A 19,388-nucleotide genomic window follows, 5' to 3' on the forward strand; every position below is an offset into this window, starting at 1 on the left:
AGTTGTTGCCCATGAGAGTGGTGAGAGCCTGGCACAGGTTGCCCAGGGAGGTGGTGGAAGCCTCATCCCTGGAGATGTTGAAGGCCAGGCTGGAGGTGGCTGTGAGCAGCCTGCTGTAGTGTGAGGTGTCCCTGGCCATGGCAGGGGGGTTGGAGCTGGCTGATCCTTGAGGTCCCTTCCAGCCCTGACAATTCTATGGTGCCTATGTGCCCTACCCCTTGAGAGCTTCTGCCCCTGCCTTTTGCCTGCTGCTGTCACCAGCACTTGGCTTTGGCAGTTCCTCCTCCTCCCAGCCTGCACAACAAAACCTTGATAATTTTCACCTGAAACTGCAAACGTTGGGCAATGCCAGGGCTGTGCAGCCACTTCTGAAGGCCTCCAAGCTTCCCCCATGGCCTTGCTGCCCTCTGCTCCCCTGGGCCTGTGGCACACGTGTCCAGGGCTGGGGGGTGTGTGGCATCAGAGCAGTGGAACAGGTGGGCTGAAGGGGATGGATGGAGCTGGGGCTAGTTTTTCAGGTGACTGAACGTCCCTGGGCTCTGCTGATGGCCTGGGGGACCTGGCCTGGCTCTGCAGGTGAGTTAGTGTGTGGAAAGATCAGAGTGTGCCCACGAGGCTGTGTGCACGCTCCGGGGTTGCTCTCCAGTGCAGCTCCCCTTGCACTGTCTCCCAGTGCCCAGAAGCCAGCTGCAGCTCCACTGCCTGTGGTTTCCCTGGGTGTCTCTGCAGGCATGTGCCAGTGCTGCGTGTCCTCGGTGCAGGCAGCTGCCCAGGCAGGCGTTAATGGTCTGTGGGGCTGGGTCCCGCTGCTGCTGCTGAGCTCAGCCTGCGCTGCAGGATCAGGCCCAGCACAGCCTGGGCAGAGGAGAGTGGCAGGAGGGTGGGGTGGAGTTTTTATGGAGCTGCTGAGTGGGACTAGCAAACACCCTGCCCCTCCTGGCACAGGGCACGGCCTCGGCGTGGCACTCCTGGCGGGAGGCACCAGCTCACCTCTTGCATATTTTTCAGTCCTGATAAATGTGTCCTGAAATTCCTGGGTCTCATGGGAGTCCAGGGGAGGTGAGGAGCAGCCATGGCTCACCTCTCCACCACGTCATGGCCAAGCTTCCCAGACAAGTTTTGGCTGCCCAGGAGATTGCCTTTCCCGGATGTGGAGGCAAGGTGGCTGTGAGCCAGGGGGCACAGGCAGGAGCACTGCTTGCTGGGCATTGTCTGCTGGTAGTTGTCTCAAAGGCTGCTCCAGTGTGCAGCTCTGGGGGCCAGTGGGAGCTGGGAGCGTCCCATGGTCGTTCCTGGGGTAACTTAGCCTGCCCTGTGTGGGGAGGGAGGTGGTGGATTTGCTTTTGGCTCTGGCTGCTCCTGTGACCTCCCACATGGGTTGGTGACTCCTCAGGAGACCCTTGCTAGGACAGTGCTGTGCTTGCTCTCTTGAGGGCAAAACCAGAGCAGTGCCTGTGTTCTCCAGCATGCTGCCTTCAGCCTGGGTGGGGTGTGCAGAGGGTCTGTGCCCCTGGTGGCATTTGGGACAACTCAGCTGGGGATGAGGGCTGTAGTGCCCAGCTCAGCAGCTTTCTGGGGGAAATACCTCTTAATAGCAAAGAGGATTGGCACAGCAGCTGTACCTGCTGTACCTGATGGATGCTCCTCTGGGATGTAAGAGCTGGGATCTCTGCTGGTGTCAGGGAGTGGAACATCTCCCTGTGAGGACAGCTGAGGGAGCTGGGGCAGAGGAGCCTGAGGGGTTAAAGCTGTGCAGGGCTGGAGCCAGGCTCTGCTCAGGGATGGCCAAGCACAGCACAAGGGGCACTGGGGGCAAGCTGGAGCAGAGGAGGTGCCAGGGGAACAGGAGGGAAAACTTTGTCCCTGTGAGGGTGCTGAGCCCTGGAGCAGGCTGCCCAGAGAGGTTGTGGAGTCTCCTGCTCTGGAGCCTTTCCAGCCCCACCTGGCTGTGCTCTGTGTGCCCTGCCCTGGCTGACCCTGCTCTGGCAGGGGCTTGGGCTGGGTGAGCTCTGGAGGTCCCTTCCAACCCCTAATGTTCTGTGATCCAAGAGCTTCTCTGGGATGAAAGAGCTCATGGGAATCCTGGGGCAGAATGAGCTGTGCCACAGCTTGTGCCCAGCTGCAGCCCAGCTCAGTGTGAGGTGAGAGGTGCAGGAGGATGAGGCTCACCTCCCTCTGCTCTGTAGAACCCTGGTGCGGGTCAGTGAGTACAGAAGTGCTGCCTTGGTGTCAGAATTCAGTTTCCTGATGAAGTAAGCCTTGGCTGGTTGTTCTGTGTTTCCCTCTGCTAAGCAGGAAAGCAGGCAGGGGCAGTCGGTGCCCCTCAGCATGGCATTGGCAGGGGTCTGGTGACCTCCATGTTAAGCAGCTGGCTGCCCACCAGTGTGGCACTTCTTGATGCCCCCTGGCAGGGGAGGGAGCTGTGTGGGGACTCTGTGTGTGCTGCTTGGCAGCTTTTGTGTACTGCCTTTTTTGCCCCCTCGTGAAGTACCAATGCACCTTTGGCAGCTGGGTGCAGGAGGCAGATGCCCAGGCAGGGCTGGCTGCAGGGTGATGGGCTGGAGAGGCAGGAAATGCAGAGCCCCTACCCCACCCCCGGCCCTGCAGAGCCCCTCTGCCCCTGCAGGGGCCCTAGCCCTGAGCCCTGCAGAGCCTGTGAGCAGCCCCCAGCCCGCACCAAGAGTTACCTCTCCCGGGGTAGCAGCCCCCAGTGCACCTCTCAGCAGCGTGCCGTTGCAGCCAGCTCTGCAGGCCTTGCAGCAGCCTGCCCAGCCTCCTGCACCGCTGGGGCCCTGCTCTGCAGCCAGCACTTGCCTCCGCTGCTGAGCTGCCGTGCTCTGCTTCACAAAAGAAGCCCTAAACCACAGGCGAACCTGCGGGCTGTGGGGACGGCCTTCTCGGCAGGTTTTACGGCAGGCCTGGGACTGGCTCCCCGCAGGGGGACGCGGGGATGTGATGCAGTGTGCCCGAGGCACAGCACCGCGGGAGCAGCAGAGCGGCTGGGCTGGGCTGTGCTGGTGCTGGCAGCTTCCCTGCTGCTGCAGCTGCTTGCCGCCCAGCAAACCTCTGCCAGCCAGCCCTGGGTAAGCAGGGCCGGAGCCTCCACCCTCTGCTTGCTACCTGACCTTTACTCTCAGCTGAAGGTCGGGCTCCGCGGCAGCTGTGCCGGGGACTGCTCCTGGCAGGGAAGTGGCAGCAGCTTCTGGAGCGTGCCCTGGAGGGTCTCTGCTGCCAGGATGTAGGGCGAGAGGTGAATTTCCCCTCCTAGCTCCCCTTCCATCGGCGAGGCTGTGCTTTGCCTCCCCCTTCCTTAAGTCATCTGAGAAGAGGGGCAGTGGGGCCCCTCGGTGGCTGCAGTTGTGCCTTGCTGCTCCAGCCTGTGGGGGAGGCTCTTCTGGAGGGGCTTTCTTGGCACGTTTTGGACTGCTCTGCAGGCCAGGGCCTTGCTGAGCTCTGCCCAGCTCTTCCTTCACTGAGCTGCAGCTTAATAGCAGTGGAGATCTTGTCAGCCCTTGCCCAGGCTGTCTTTGCAGAGGCTTGGGGTGGGTTTGGCAGCAGCTGGTGCCCTGCCTGAACTCCTGCAGGGTGCTGCAGCCCCTTTGGCTTCCTCTTCCCCTGTGTGCAGGGACGGGCAGGCTCGGGGCATGGCGCCCCGGGCAGCAGCTGGCATCCCTCGCACCCGGCGTGGTTAGGGGCTGTGGCTGGGGGCCTGCCTGCTCTGACCACCTCTCTCCCTGCAGAGTACAGCCGCTTCGAGTCCAAGATCCACGACCTGAGGGAGCAGATGATGAACAGCAGCATGAGCTCCGGCTCCGGCTCGCTGCGGACGAGCGAGAAGAGATCTCTCTATGTGCGGTAAGCTCCGTGCCCCTCGCCCTGCCCCCCGGAGGGGGGTGGGATGTGTGTGTCCCCATGGGGGATGCAGGGCAGGGGGTTCAGCCTGGGCAGTGCAGCACCCTGGAGGCTGGGAGAGTGAGCGTGGTGGATGCATGCTGAAGGGCAGAGGCTGCAGCAGGGAGGAAGGTGCATCTGCAGCTGGGGCTCTGCACCCGGTGCCTCTGCTGTGGAACGTGCTGGTGTCTCTGCAGAGCCCCGGGGGCTGCTGGCCAGCCCACCCCAGGGAGGGCCACTGGGAAATGCCAGGCATCCAGTGCTGCTTCTGCTGCAGGCAGCTTGGGGCAGCACTCGGGAAGCTCTCCTTGAACCACTCCTCGCTAACAGGTTTCTCCCTGTCTCCTCCCACCACTCCTGCAGCAGGATCTGGCTGGAGGAGGGATGAGCTCTTAGGAGGATTATTGCTCTGAGCCCTCAGTGTGCTTTTGGTCCAGAGCCAGGTGCAAGGCAGGCAGGGGTTAAGCAGCCATGCAGCTCTAACTGCTGCAACTCCTTATCACCAGAGCAGCTCACTGCCTGCCTTCTGCCATCTCCTGCCTGTCACAGTGTGAGTGGAGTGATAGCTACTGAGTAATTTAAACTTGGTAATTAAAATAATCCTGTAAATCCTTGCCCTGCACAGCCTGTTGCAGGCGGGAGCTAGGGATGCTTTATTGTGTGGAAGGATAAAGGCTAAGGCTGCATTAGCCTCAGCCTGCATGTCCCACTGCATAGCTGCTCCATGCAGAGGGTGCACTGCCTCCCTGCAGTTCATGCCTCTCACAGGGCTCTGCAGGCACCTTGCTGTGTTTAGCACCTCGGGGCTCCGAGGGGTGTGCAACAAGCAGTGTTGGATAAGCATCCTGCTGGTCCCACCCTTGCTCTGCTGCTGTCCCATGCACACTCTCATGGCTGGAGCAGGGCTTGGGCTGGCTCAGCCTGAGTTGAGCTCAGGATTCTCCTTTCTCTGCCCAGAGAGGTGCTGTATGCTCTGGTGCACGCCTCTGAACCAGAGAGCCGCCTCCTGCCTCCAGCTTGCGTGTAGCATCTCACATCACTGTGTGGCTTCGGTGGCAGCCCTGCAGCACTGTGCCCAGGTGCCTTCAGACAGGAGCTGGGCAGTGCCTTGCTGAGAGGGTGATGCCCAGGAGAGCTCTGTCCCCGTGGTGCTGGCAGGCACGCAGGCAGCGGGTGCTGGGAGAGCTGCGGGTGCCGGGGCCGCGGCAGCGCTGCTGGGCGGGGTGGTTTCGGGCAGGGTTTGCTCGAAACCAGCTGCTGCAGCGTGGACAGCACATCAATTACAGCCCTTGTACCAGCTGCCTGAGTCACCCCCGGGACCGCCTTGCCTTGCACCCCGCACGCTGCCCCCAGCCCCCCGCTGCCTGCCGCAGCCCGGCCGCGGGAGCTGGCCCCTGCCAGGAGCCCCGGAGCCGTGGGGCTGGACGGGGCTGAGCAGCTCTGTGTGCCTGCTGCCCCTGCCGAGCAAAGTCTGCTACCGCTGGGGCCGTGCCAGGCAGGACGGGGGGCGGGCAGACGTCGTGCCTGGGCGCTGGGAGGAGCCTGTGCCAGATCTCCAGGACCGCTGCCCTGCCCTCCAGCCAAACCATCTGCTCTCCTGGTTCAGTGTTGCAGGAGTGGTCTGGGGGCAGAGCAGAGTGGCCACGCTGCCATCTGGCTCCTGCACCCTGTGTGCCCTGAGGAGCGCCCAGCCGTGCTGAGTCCTGGGTGTTACCACGGCCAGGGGCTGTGTCAAGGAGCATCGTGCCTTGGGGCCTCTGCCTTGCAGGTGTCCAGACCTTGCACAAACCTTGCTGTGCCTGCCCTGGGCTGCCAGGGGCTGCCGCGGGAGGAGAGCGCCCTGGCAGCAGCGCTGCTGTGCAGGGCAGGGTGCGGGGCGTGGGCAGGGCACCCTGCTGCCCGCCTGGAACCGGCCTGACCAGTTTCCTGGCACCTTGGCTCGTGCTTTGCTCCCGACAGCGCTGGCCTTGCAGGGGCTGCTGGCCACACACAGCCTTATCTCTTGGCCTGAGGCTGCCTGCAAGGGTTGCTTACCTCTGGCCACAGCGCCCTGCGGCGCCTCGTTGCTGGCTGCAGCATGCTTGGGGCCGCACTTGGGTGCAGAGGGACTGAGCATGAGAACTGCCCCAGCCCGGAGCAAGCTGGGAGAGGGATGGCAGCCTGGTGTCCAGGCTTGGATGTGCCTGGCTGCATCAGCTCTCATTCCAAAGCCACAGGGCAGCCCCTCTTCTCCTTCTTCCCATTGAGACCAGCTTCCATGACCCAGTCCCAGATGACCCAAAAGCTTTTGTCATCCAGTGCTCCCCTGGCAGCACTGCAGCAGGGGTCTGGCCAAAGTACTCTCCCAGCTCTGCTGCTCCACAAGGACCTGTCACATGGTGCCTTGGCCCTCCATTTGCTCCTTTGTCCTTTCAGACCCCCTGAGGGGTCCACACAGTGGAAGAGGGTAATAGGCAAGGCAGAAGGTGTCTCTCCTGGTTGAAGAAGCCTCATTAGTGCCAGGATTAAAGCAGCAGGCAGACAGTGTTTGTGGTGCTTGGGCTTGTGTAGGTCTGGGAGGCAAGCAGAGCCAACAGGAGCAAACACAGGGTTGTGCTGCCAGCAGCAGTGCTTTTGGTGACTCTTCCCTTGGTTTGGGTTAGTGCAAAGTAGATGTATGGAAGCAAACAGGGTTTGAGGTCTCACCTGGCAGAATGAGTTCACATGAAGCCACTGTGAGCAGCTTGTGGGCACAGGCTGCAGTGCTATGTGATGGGAGCCTGCAGGAGAGGCTCAAAGGGAGAAGTTCTGTCCTGTAGCTGCTTGGTGTAGCATGGACATAATTTTACACTAAAACTGTTCCCAGGGGAATATTTAGGAGTCTGAAAAGGCTCAGTTGTGAACTGTCCAGCTCTGGACTCCTGTCCATGCTCACAGCTTCCAACAGCCTCTGCCCCTGCAACCATACACCAGCAGTGGGGTCTGATGTTCCCCATCCAGCTCCTTGGCACTCTGGCTGCTGGGGAAAGATGGTAGAGAGCAGCCCCCAGCCCAGCTCCCTGCTGCCCTTCTGCCCACTGCAGGGGTCTTGAGACCCCATGAGCTTTGCCTGCCAGCTGAGCACAGCTGCCTTCAGTGCTTTGCTGCCTCTCAGAGCCAGTCGTGGTGGTCCAGCACTGCTAGTCCTGCACTGCATGCTCAGGGCCCACCAGCAGGAGGGCTGTGCTGGGGGCTGTGAGCTCTGCTCCCCTTGGCTTCCCCAAAGGTTGGCTTTAAATCCGCTGCGGCGGGGCGGCGGCGGGGCCGCGGGATGGGGGCGGCGGCGGGGCGGCGGCGGGGCCGCTGCCACTGTGCCTGGTGAGCTGGAGGAAGGCATCGGTGCCTCTGCCCCTCTAGAGCCCTGTTTGACTACGACCGGACCCGGGACAGCTGCTTGCCGAGCCAGGGGCTCAGCTTCTCCTACGGGGACATCCTGCACGTCATCAACGCCTCCGACGACGAGTGGTGGCAGGCCAGGCTGGTGACGCCCCACGGCGAGAGCGAGCAGATCGGCGTCATCCCCAGCAAGAAGAGGTGAGTGTCCGGCAGCAGCCGGCGCACCCGGCGTGCCCTGGGTCTCCCCAGGCTCTGCAAGGCCTGCAGCCCTCAAAGGTCTGCTCAGCACACGATCTCCTTGTGGTCCTGGCTCACCTGCCCCTTCAGCACTAGAGGGAATGGGTGCAAGGTGTGCCAGGGCAGGCTCAGGCTGGGATCAGGAGGTATTTCTGCACTGGAAGGGTTCTCAAACATTGGAAGAGGCTGCCCAGGGCAGTGCTGGAATCACCACCCCTGGGGGTGTTCCAGCACTTAGGGACATGGTTTAGTGTTGACCTTGTGGTGCTGGGTTGAAGGTTGGACTGGATGAGCTTGAAGGTCGCTTCCAATGCCATACATTCTGTGGGTGTGCAGTGGGAAGGGCACCCTGCTTGCAAGCTGGGGTTGTGTGCAGGTTTCCCTGGGGAGATGTTCTGTAAAGCTGGGTGAGGAGAGGAGCACTCAGCCCTCACCTTGGTCCCTGTGGAGATGGAGAACTGGTGTTTATCAATCTGGAGCTCGAGTGAGAGAAGAGTCACAGCAGCTAACTGCAGGCTGCTCCTTGTGTCCTCTGACAACCTGCCCGACTGCAAGTCAGGTCCCATGAGATGGGCATTCACAGACAGCAGACAGCCTGGCTGCCACTGTCTTCAGGTCTGCAGAGCCAGCCCCATCTCTGTCCTCCATCCCTCACCTCCAGGGAAGGCTGACTTGTACCCTCTCTGGCTCCTCCAGGCACTGGCCTTGACCAGACTGTGGGCAGGTGGCTCCACTTCTGTGTCTGGGAGGGAGCTGCCCTTCTCCAGCAGGTCCACCACCCAGAGGGGCATGGAGCCATCCATGCTGGCTCCCAGGCAGGTGACGTGGAAGCACAGGGTGGGACTAGCAGCTTTCTCCTCTTTAACTTCCCACCAGGGTGGAAAAGAAGGAGAGGGCGCGGTTGAAAACGGTGAAGTTCCACGCCAGGACTGGCATGATTGAGTCCAACAGGGTAAGTGCTGAGCTGGGGCTCTGGGGTGCCTGGAGCCATTAGTGAGCAGGGGCAGGATGAGCCTCAGCAGCCAGAGCTCCCAGTGGGGCTACTGCAGCAATCCCAAAGCAGAGAGCAGCACGCCCCAGGCCCACGTCTCCTCAGCACCAATCCTGTCTGATCACAGGGGCTGAGCAGCAGAGCTGGAGGTGGTGTGAAAGCCTGGGAGAGCAGAGCCTGGGCTGGAGTAGTGGGAAAGCAGAGCCTGGGCTGGAGTGGTGGGAGAGCAGAGCCCGTCCCACCACGGCCTGTGGCGGGGAGCCGACCGCAGAGGAAGGTAGCCGCCCTCCCCCCTGCGCTGAGCCCTTAGGGAGCGGCCGAGGAAGGGACCCCCCTGGCTACCCCTGCAGAGCCGCCCCTTGCCCCATCAGCTTCCAGCATTCCCTGCCACATGTGTTTCTCCATGCTTAATTCTCTGCCTCCATGACAGTTTCCATGTAACTCCATGGTTTCACTCGAGGGAGGCTCCTCCTGGTCTGCCCTGCGGTTGCCCGTGCTGAACACCATTGTTTTCTCTGTCCCCCTCCCATCTCCTGGCTCTCCAGGCGGGCAGAACGAAACGTAAAAAGAGTTTCCGCCTCTCCCGAAAGTTTCCCTTTTACAAGAGCAAAGAGAACCTGGCCCAGGAGAGCGGCGGACAGGAACGTAAGTAGCAGCTGGCCAGAGAGGGCAGGCCCGCGACCCTCGGTGCCCTGCTCTCAGGGGAGAGGTCGGGCGTGTGCTCACAGCCAGGGCTCCCGGCGCCTGCCCCTCTCCCGCTCTGTGCTCCACGGAGGTGTCAGCAGCTCGGGAGAAACCGGAGCCTGACACCCAAGTGGCGGCTCTGGGCTGGTGCTCTTTTCTCTCTCTCTCTCATGTTCCATGTCTTCATCCTTTCATCCAACTGCACAGCCACCTGACCCTCTGCTCTGCCTCCCCCTGCTCTCCCCTCTCTGCTGCGGGCTCTGCTCCCTCCCTACACCTGCCAAGGGCTGCTCCCCTCCAAGCGAGAGATTGACCACCTCCTGCAGAGCTTCTCCTGTGCCCACCAGGGCTGAGGAGGGAGGGCCTGGCTGCGCTCCCTGTGTCCCCTAGAAGTGGCTCACAGCTGCGTATGCCCAGCTTGGAACCCTTCCTGGGTTAGACCCTGTGGGCATGGGGCGGTCATGCCCTTGCTGGTGGAGGAGCTGACCACCTGTGACCAAGGTCCATCTCTGGTAGCTGGCTGCAGGGTGGGCTCCCAGGCAAGGCAGGGCATTCAGCTTGTCGCCCCAAGTCCTGACGTGGGCAGCCCTGGAGCTGCTCACCCAACACAGCTGCTCCCTTCCAGATGCTAAACTGTGTCCACCCCTGGCAAGTGTCCAGACAGAGAGCTGTGGTCCTCACCTGGAGGAAGAGGAGAGGGGCAAGGCAGAGCATTCTCTCTGCCCTGGTGCCAGTGCAGCAAGCGCATCCCTTCCCCTCCAGTGGCTCTCCTGGGCATGATGCAGAGGCAGGAGGCCGATGCCGGGCTGCTTGCATCCCTCTGCTGCCTGTGCCAAGCTGGCACCTGCTTCTAGTGAGCTTAGCAGCCGGCATCAGCCTCTGTCCTGCAGGGAAGGTTCAGTGTGTCTGAGTATCTTCTGTAGTGCCTGGATGTGGCTGGGCTCCAGTCAGCTCCATGATGGGGACTGTGGAGTGCTGCTGTCAGCCAGCCCGCTGGGGCAGCACAGGGATGGGCAGGGCAGTGCTCTCCACCAGCCTCTGCCACAGACCTGCAGCCAGCTTGCTCCCTATGCTCTGCCACCCTGCAGCTTGCAGTGGGGAGGCTTCCCCAGGTTTCCACAGCCTGTGCAAGCACTGAGGAGTAGGCAGCTAACCCAGGTGGGAGAGCAGTGAACTGTGGCACAGAGCAAGGGGGCTGTGGTCGGGCTGTGCTCTGCCTGCTGACCAGGGCAGTGCAGAGCTGCTGTGCCCTGCCAGCAGCCTTTGAGGCACCACAACACCACCTCAGCCGCTCTGGCCAGCAGCTAGGGGCTGGCAGGTGCTGCTGTAGCCACCCTCAGACCCGGGGGGGGGCCCTTGGGGGCTCTCCGACAGAGAGGATGAGCTTGGTGGGGGGGGTCCAGCTGTGGAGGGCAAGATATTTGCAGCAGGCTGACGGCCTCGGCTCTGGGAACATTTAACCTCACTTGCAGTTGCAGCTCTGGGCTGTTCTGCACTCCTGTCACTAATGCTGGTCTGGCTCTGTCTCCCCCATCCCTCTGACTGCCCTCTCCCACGCTCTCTTCTCTTCCCCTCTCCCCCTTCTTGCTGTCTGTGAAATCAGGACTTCCCTGGGTTAAGTGACGATTATTATGGAGCAAAGAACCTGAGTAAGTGGAACTCGGATGGCATCGTCCCCTTTGCGTCGCTGGCATGCCTGGTGGTGCCTGGGGAGCGCTGGGCCCGGCCTGGCAGCTGTGCAGGGAAGCAGCCCCTGGGGAGCGCTGTGTCTGCAGGTGGAGGCTGCGGGGCTTGAGGAGGTGCTGCTGCTGCTGCATGTGGGACGGGGGGGACAGTGTGCTTGGGGGTGTTGGCTGTGCCCTAAGCACACCTAGCTGAGGGTTGCCCACAGCACCCGTGGTGAGCTGTACCTCCTCAGCCTTCTCTTCCTCCTGCCTCCCAGCTGGCCTGGTGCTGGTTTAGCGGTTAGGGACTCAGAGCCACTGGCAGCGCAGGTGGGAGGCGGCCTTGACTGTGATGGGTCTGCTCTGAGTGGGATGGGTGCCACCGTTGTGAAGTGTTGCCCCCCCCCTTTGGGGCACCATGCTCCCAGATGTGTAGAACAACGGCAGCAGAGCCCCTCGGCCCTCCCAGCCGGCGTGCGTCCTGCCGAGCTCCGCGTCTGCCCTGAGCGGTGCGGGGCCGGCCGGGGCCGGGCGCTGACCGGCGAGCTCCGGGGGGCAGGCGCAGCACTGGGATCAGCCTGAGCAAGCAAAGTCCCAAACTCTGTCCCATCCTGTCCCTGTCTTGTCTCTGTCAGTGCCAGCCCCTCGCAGAGGGAGGCTGCCCTGTGCCTGTGCCGGTGTGAGCCGTGCCTTGCGCTGCCCTCCGTGTGCATGCTGCACCCGCTGCCCTGCCAGCACCCTTCCCCTGCACCTTCTCCTGGCCTGGGGAGCCCAGTGCCCACACCTCTGTGCCCACACCTGTGTGCCCATGCCTGCCAGGCAGCCCCTTCCTGGCCCCCTCCTGCCCTCTCAGAGTAGCCAGGTACCCCCTGCACATCCACTGCTTCCCAGCAAGGGGCGAGAGATGCCACCCTGCCAGGCAGCGCAGGCCTGTCCCGCTGGGCGCTGGGGCACAGGTCCTTTGGGAGGCTGCTGCTGCCCTGCCCTGGCTCAGTGCTGCTGGCTGACAGCCTGGGTGTCCCTGTGCCTCCCAGCCATGCTCCATCTGAAGGGGGTCTCTCTGGTTGCTTTGCAGAGGGCGTGACATCAAACACCAGTGACAGCGAGAGCAGTTCCAGTAAGTGTCTCCCCTGCTCTCCTGCCCCTGTGCATGTGTGTGTGTGTGCACCTCCTGGCACTTCCATCCTGTCCTGTCCCTGTGCTCACTGTCCAGAGGCTGGGCCTTCTTGCTGGTGATAACAAGCTGCTGCGGCCAACCCTCTCCTGGGGGCCAGGGGAGGCCAGGGCTGGGGGGCAGGACTGAGCCTGCAGCTTCCCTGCTCTCTCCTGGCTGTAGGGCTCTGCAGGGCTGCTCAGTGATGGGTTCCCAGTCCATGGTGGTCCCTCAGCCTCAATGCCTGCTGCAGGAAGCTGTGGCCAGAGGACACACCTGTAGCTTAGGCAGCTTCTGGAGCCCAAGCTTGTACAGGAGCATGGGGTCCACCTGCAGGGAGTGTTACCTGGGTCACTGGTGAGGCCTCTGAATCTGCAGCACCTGCAGTGTCCACCCTGCAGGGAGGATGGTGCTTCCCAACAGGCCCCCAGCCTGGGGAGGGTCAGAGGAGGCTGGACCCAGAGCTGGGATGTGAATAATTAACTTGGATCAAAGGCTGGTGACTGCATGCCTGTCATGCTCCATGTCAGCTGGCAGCATGACCAGGGCAGCCTGGAGGTGTCCCCAGGGCTGCAGGAAGTTGGCTGGGGCAGGAGCCAGCTCCTTGTGGGAGTGGAGGGGCTGGAAAGCTGCTGGGAGCATTCACCTGCTTTGCCCTGGCTCTGTTGCAGAAGGACAAGAGGACACCATCCTGTCATACGAGCCGGTGACACGACAAGAAAGTAAGTCCTGGCACTCAGCTGCCCCCTGGCACAGCCAGGGTGACCTCCCTCCCTCCTCTGCCATCCCAGCATGGGGTGAACCCAAGTGGTGTTTCTTGTCTGTGGTGTGCAGCAGGGGTGCCAGGTGTCCAGGCTGCCTCGCAGGGCTTGCTCTGACCTTGGCCACCCCTTTGTAATCAACAGAAAAGGCTTTTGACCTTGTCTGCAAGACCAGGGCTAAAACTGACCTGGGCTTTAGTCCCAGCTGAGGACAGGATTATCCCTCCCTGCTCAGGCCAGGTCCCTGCTGCAGAGCAATCCTTCCAGCCCTCATTGTTCAGCCCCACTCAGTGCTCAGTCCCTGCAGGTCCTTTTGCAGGCTGAGCAGCCTCAGCCCTCTGCCCCTGCCAGAAGCTGGGGCAAGCTCCTAGGCTGCCGTGGCTCCCCCAGCTCCATGGCATCCTCACCCAGCTCCCCTGCTTGTCTGGCTCCCACCCTGAGCGAGGGAGCAGTGCTCTGTGACCCCGGGGACCTGCAGCAGGTTTGAGTCAGAGGGAACAGAGATGCTCAGGAGGGGATCAACCTGCATGGAGGAGACAGCTCTGGGAGCCCATGGGGGCAGGGAGAGGGCAGCTCGGTGCCCAAGGCAGGAGCAGGGCTGAGGCTATGGCTCTGGTTTGCAGTTCACTACGCCAGGCCAGTGATCATCCTGGGGCCGACCAAGGACCGCGTCAACGACGACCTCATCTCCGAGTTCCCACACAAGTTCGGCTCCTGCGTGCCCCGTAAGTGCCCTGGCACCCGCTAGCACCCGCCTCCCCTGCAGAGGAGAGGGCAGAGCGGGGGCCCTGCAGCTTGCAGGGTGGGGAGGGGGCAGCCCGGGGTGCTGACCCTGCCCCCCCTCGGCAGACACCACCAGGCCTCGGCGCGACAACGAGGTGGACGGGCAGGACTACCACTTCGTCATCTCCCGGGAGCAGATGGAGAAGGACATCCAGGACAACAAGTTCATCGAGGCTGGGCAGTTCAACGACAACCTCTACGGCACCAGCATCCAGTCCGTGCGGGCGGTGGCAGAGAGGGTGAGTGCCCCTGGGTGCCCCTGGGTGCCCCTGGGTGCCGGGGGGGTTGGGTGGCGTTCCTGGGAGCGGGACACAGCCAGTCCAAACCCGGGCGCTTCCCCTTCTCTCCTCACGTTGTGAACAAAGGGCTACAGCCGCTTTGAGCGAGCGTGGCACCAGCCTCTCCTGAGTCCTGCCAGGCCCCTTGGCTGCTCTCCTCAGCCACGTGACTCCCTCTCGGTGTCCTGCCTCTGTCATCCAAACTCCACCCCGTGGCACCAGCCTGGTGCTGAGGAGCTCACAGAGCACAGGTGCCCAGGTGCCCTCCTCAGGGTGGCAGCAGTTCCTCTGCCCGAGTGCTGGGGTGTGCCGAGGGCTTGTGAACAGCTTCAGCTGGTCGGAGAGGTCCATCCTTGGCTCTGCTGCTGTCCTGCTCCAAGCAGGCATGGCAGAGGGGTGCTGGGAGCTGGCTTGTGTCTCAGGCCTGGTGTTCTACCTCTGGCTCCGATGCTGCAAGCACAGGTGTCTGAGCAAGCTGCTCTCTGCGTGGAGCAGGCTGGGTGGCTGGGTCTGATCCCAACTCTCTCCTTTCCAGGGGAAGCACTGCATCCTGGATGTGTCTGGCAATGCTATCAAGAGGTTGCAACAAGCACAACTTTATCCCATTGCCATTTTCATCAAACCAAAATCTATTGAGGCTCTCATGTAAGTGCAACACCACCTCTGTGCCTCCCTGGGGCCAGCAGCTCTGCCGGGTTGGGGCTGTGTCTGACTGCTGCTCCTGCTGCACAGAACACCCTGGAGGTTGCTTCTGGTGCTGATCTTGCCCCTTCTCAAGAGGACACTGTGGTGTCTCTCCCTGTATAATGCCATGGCATAGGCAGGCTCCATGGGTTGCTCCAGCTGAAAGCCCTTTGTTTGCCCCAAAGAGGATTAGCCATGGGCAAATCTGGAAACGTTCCTGAAGCTGCCTGCTGTGACCTGCTCATCTGGGCCTGGAGTCCAGCCAGGATTGCTGCCAGCACCTGGTGGTGGTGGATCACAGCTGGATGGTGGCTGAGCTAGGACAGCCCTGGAGAGCAGAGATGTTCCCTGTGTCCCTAAGCAGGACCTTCTGCTTGTCCTGCTGCTTCTGACCCTGGGGAGTGAGGCTGGAAAGGACACAAGAGCTGAGCTTGCAGCTCTTCTGAGCAGCAGCAGAGTATATCTGTGGGGAGACTGCGTAGCTAGAGGTGGACTCTGAGGTCAGGAGAGGCTCCTCTGGCACTGGATAGACTGGGACAGCCTCTTCTTGAGCCAGAAGGGGGTCGAGTTGCTTGCCTGGGTGTTGTGAGTGAGCCCAGGCAAGGAGGCTGGGTTCAGGCTCTAGGAAAGCAGGGAGGCTTCTGCAGCAGTCTTGCAAATCAGGGAGCTTGTCTGCAGCTGAGTCAGCATTAAAGAGGCAGCAGATGGGAGCTGAGACAAGTGCCAAGGCAGCAAAGAGTGTGTGGGGAAGGGTCCTGCCTAGCTGCTACTGGTGATGTGCAGAGGCTCCCTGGGCTGGTTTTGCTTCTGCTGAGCTGCTGTGTTGGTTTTCCCTCCGTGGCAGGGAGATGAACCGGAGGCAGACATACGAGCAGGCCAACAAGGTCTTTGACAAAGCCATGAAACTGGAGCAAGAGTTTGGAGAGTATTTCACAGGTGAGTGTCCTCAGCAGGCTTCTATCTGATACCTTTTCTTTCTGCTGCTGGCAGCTGTGGCCTCTCCACCAGCTCTGCCTTCCTGCTGTGGGGTCATGGGAAAATGTCCAGCTCCATCAGAGCAAAACAGCAGTGGCCCTTTGCCAGCAGGGCTCTGCAGAGGGACTGCTTCCAGAGCAGTGGAGAAGAGCAAACCAGCTCCAGAGCAGGAGGCAAGTTGTCAGGCAGGATTTCCAGAGTTTGAAAGCTTGTCACCAACTCTGGCAATAAAAGCTGAGAGTCCCCAGGCAGGGTGGGCAGCGGGGGCTGCGAGGCTCCAGGAAAGCAACCTCCCTGCAGAGGGCAAGGAGGAGCTCTTCCAAACAGAGCAGAGAGGCATTTTGAAAAGGAAAGAGGAGAAAGTCAGTGACCTAAATGGTGGAGACTGGCCTGAGTCATGACAAAACATCTCCCAGGGAAAGACTGGAAATTTGGCTGGCTTCCTAAGTAGTCTTTGCTGAAGAGCCAGGCAGGGGCTGCCTGGCACTCGGTGCCTGCAGAGCTGGGCTGCTCGGGACAGGGGCATCCAGGCTGCTGGGGACACAGCAATCCTTGTGCATTAAGGATGTAATGTTTGTAGCATGATTAATTCTGGAATGGGCAGGCAGAGAGGCAGAGAAACTGGTTTTGCATCTTCCCTCAAGTGCAGTAACTGTTCCTTCTAAAGTTCAGGAGTGATGATCCTGCCCAGCCCTGTGTTAACCACCTGATTGCTACCAGCCTAAAGCCCAAGCAGGACACTTCCCCAAAATGGATCTCAGCTGAGCAGGTGTCTGGGTACAAGCAGGGTTGAAGTTTTCCCCAGCCCTACTGTCCCAGGGAGCAGTTCCAGAGCTGCTAGCTGCTCTTCCAGGAGGGGCACAGAGGCAGCAGGCACCACGGCTTTGCCAGTCCCTGGGCACACCATCATGTACTTGGTGAGCTGGAAGCTGGCCTGGGGAAGGGATGCTCTTGGCTGGAAGCTGTTGTTGAAAGGAGTGGGTTGTAGGCAGAGATGGTCTCTGTAGTGACTTTTGTGCCAGGAACTTCTAATGAGGGAACAGAGATGCTGGGGAATGCTCCTGGCTGGGCTGCAGAGGCAGCCTGAGTCAGCAGGAGGGTCCTCCCCTGAGCACACAGCGCAGCGCTTCGTGTGGGGCTACTGCTGAGAGCCACAGCTTGCAGCCTGCTGCGCTGCTCTTCCCATCCTGCAACAGAGGAGGAGCCCTCAGGAGCCAAGCAGAGAGGCTGCCCAGCCTGGCACCTTGAGGCACGCACCGGGCACACAGTGGCTGATCTGCAGGGCCTCCTGTCGGACACAGCCGAGTGGCGCCCGCGGCCCTGTGCCGCGGCTGACACACTTTGCAAAGCTGATTAGCAGCTCGTTGTGGAGAGCCCAGCCAGCACCTCACAGCCGAGGGGCTCTGGCTAATCCCCTTGGGCAGGCTGGGCTAAGCCCTGTGCCAGCACCCCCCCTGCTCTGTCTTGCTCCATGGCCACCAGCTGTGCCTCGCCGGCCCCTTGCTGCGGTGCAGCCACAGCTGCTGGCAGGGAAGGGGCAGCCCTGCCTGGTGCTCAGGGTCTTGCTTGTTCTCTCCTCTTCCAGCCCTCTGCTGCGGTGCTGCTGGCAGGGAAGGGGCAGCCCTGCCTGGTGCTCAGGGTCTTGCTTGTTCTCTCCTCTTCCAGCCCTCTGCTGCCGCAGCTGCTGGCAGGGAAGGAGCAGCCCTGCCTGGTGCTCAGGGTCTTGCTTGTTCCCTCTGCTGCGGTGCTGCTGCAGCCGCTGGCAGGGAAGGGGCAGCCCTGCCCGGTGCTCAGGGTCTTGCTTGTTCTCTCCTCTTCCAGCCCTCTGCTGCGGTGCTGCCGCAGCTGCTGGCAGGGAAGGGGCAGCCCTGCCCGGTGCTCAGGGTCTTGCTTGTTCCCTCTGCTGCGGTGCTGTTGCAGCTGCTGGCAGGGAAGGGGCAGCCCTGCCTGGTGCTCAGGGTCTTGCTTGTTCTCTCCTCTTCCAGCCCTCTGCTGCGGTGGTGCCGCAGCTGCTGGCAGGGAAGGGGCAGCCCTGTCTGGTGCTCAGGGTCTTGCTTGTTCTCTCCTCTTCCAGCCCTCTGCTGCGGTGGTGCCGCAGCTGCTGGCAGGGAAGGGGCAGCCCTGCCTGGTGCTCAGGGTCTTGCTTGTTCCCTCTGCTGCGGTGCTGTTGCAGCTGCTGGCAGGGAAGGGGCAGCCCTGCCCGGTGCTCAGGGTCTTGCTTGTTCTCTCCTCTTCCAGCCATCGTACAAGGAGACTCTCTTGAGGAGATTTACAGCAAAATAAAACAGATCATTGAGGACCAGTCCGGGCACTACATCTGGGTCTCATCCCCAGAGAAACTCTGAAGACGTCCCCCAGCTGCTTCCCTGTGAGCTGAAGATCTCTGAAGTCCCACCCCCACCCCAGCCCTCTGCCCCGAGGGGGGAGGAGCAAACTCTTCCTGCCCTTTTTTAGATGGTCACACAATTGAGTTTTCTAGTCCTGTTTCTTTTGTCGGGATGAGCTCCTTCATCACGTGACTGTTCCCACCCTGCATGGACCTTCCCACTGCTCCATTAGAGACAGATCAGAACCCATTCAAAGTCGTTTTTTATTACTGCTATTATTATTATTATTATTATTAACTGAACCAAGACTGAGGATGGGAGGAGGCGGCTGAGGACCTGACCAAGGAACAAGTGAAGCAGGGGACTCTGAGCACGTGAGCGAGGATCAGAGCTCCAGGGGCGTTCCTGCAGGGGTGCCTGGCTGGCAGCTCTGCAGAGGGCAGCAGGAAGGCAGCAGAAGGCATTTTATTTATCTGTATATGTAATTTATATATAATATAGAGAGAGATATTATATATATATTATATATATCTATGGATGTGGGCTAGGCAAGCCTGGGCACCTCTCCTACAAGGTACTTCTTACTGCAGTGGCTCTCGGTCTCTGTGCCAGCCGCCGGGCAGAGGGAGTCCGCTTGGGTGGGCAGAGCTCAAAACGGTACCAGGTGCTTTGGCAGCACCTCCAGTTGTGGCCAGCCTCCTGTCAGCCACCCCGGGCTCCGTGAGGCAGGGCAGAGGCCGGTGCCTGCCCAGGCAGGAGGCACCAGAGGTCCAGAGTGAGGCAGCAAGGCGCAGCAGCTGCTCTGCGTGAGGCTGGGAGGCAGGGGCAGCAGGAGGCCGCAGAGCAAGGCAGTGGCTGATGCTATAGATTAAATTGCACATTGTTTTCCACACCACCTTCTGTGTTTGCATGAGAGGGTTTCTTTTGGTTCTACTTTTTTTTTTAAGCTGATTCAAAACCAAATCCATGTTGTGTTGCTGTGTTGCCCTTTTTGCTTTATCGGTTTCTTTGGTTGGTTGGTGTTGGTTGGTTTGGGTTTGTTTGGGGTTGGTTTCCCCCCCCCCCCCCCCCCTTATTCCATTTTTCTCTTGTTAATAATGAATTGAATGAGTATAAAATCCAGTTTTTTAACTTATTTTTTAAGCTGGCTCTCTTGTAAATAGAATCTGGAACTGTGGTGTTTAACGAGGAAATGCTCTGCTGCCCACACGGAGCAAACGTAGCTGCTGTCCTGTCTTGCTGTGGCCCTGGAGCTGTGGGGGGCAGGCTGAAGGGGCTTGGGCAGCATGCTGGCGTTCCCTTCCTCACCAGCCACGGGCAGGAGCAGCCCCAGCTGTGCCTTGCATGGACCCTCACACTTGTCCAAGTGAACAGCCTTGCTCCACACCAGATCCCAGCCTTGCCTGCAGCTGGGGGTGGCCTTCCCAGCTGCTCTCTTCCCAGCACAGCAGGGACCTCACTGCCTGCTCAGAGAGCTGGGGCCTGGCAGGTGAAGGTGCAGCTGCCTCACTTGGGTCTGTCTCTGGCATCTCTGCATAAATCCTCCTTCTGAAGCTGGGCTTTGCTCCCTCTCTCAGGGTCACCTTAGTCTGAATCCAGCGGCCTG

At 61.0% G+C, this 19,388-nt stretch overlaps 1 protein-coding gene across 11 annotated transcripts in view; it reads left to right on the forward strand.

Moving 5' to 3' along the window:
• Positions 1–18,917, forward strand: part of DLG3 (discs large MAGUK scaffold protein 3) — a 93,536-nt gene extending 74,619 nt beyond the window's left edge. For 4 of the 11 annotated variants that reach the window (XM_068163593.1, XM_068163589.1, XM_068163588.1 and 1 more), the window contains 11 exons: positions 3,741–3,855; positions 7,267–7,443; positions 8,359–8,434; positions 9,019–9,118; positions 11,897–11,938; positions 12,646–12,696; positions 13,359–13,460; positions 13,585–13,757; positions 14,332–14,441; positions 15,325–15,416; positions 17,694–18,917. In XM_068163593.1, the coding sequence (XP_068019694.1) occupies positions 3,741–3,855; positions 7,267–7,443; positions 8,359–8,434; positions 9,019–9,118; positions 11,897–11,938; positions 12,646–12,696; positions 13,359–13,460; positions 13,585–13,757; positions 14,332–14,441; positions 15,325–15,416; positions 17,694–17,800 (1,145 nt within the window). In that variant the 3' untranslated portion in view covers positions 17,801–18,917. Of the gene's footprint in view, positions 1–3,170; positions 3,251–3,740; positions 3,856–7,266; positions 7,444–8,358; positions 8,435–9,018; positions 9,119–10,760; positions 10,807–11,896; positions 11,939–12,645; positions 12,697–13,358; positions 13,461–13,584; positions 13,758–14,331; positions 14,442–15,324; positions 15,417–17,693 lie in introns of those variants that run through there. The other 7 variants (XM_068163587.1, XM_068163591.1, XM_068163592.1 and 4 more) reach the window with 4 other exon arrangements.
• Positions 18,918–19,388: the final 471 nt, after the last annotated feature.

This window comes from Melanerpes formicivorus, unplaced genomic scaffold (assembly GCF_026170545.1).
Source record: "Melanerpes formicivorus ecotype bairdi unplaced genomic scaffold, bMelFor1.0.p_v2 SCAF_73, whole genome shotgun sequence".
In the NCBI taxonomy this organism is placed as follows: Eukaryota; Metazoa; Chordata; class Aves; order Piciformes; family Picidae; genus Melanerpes; species Melanerpes formicivorus.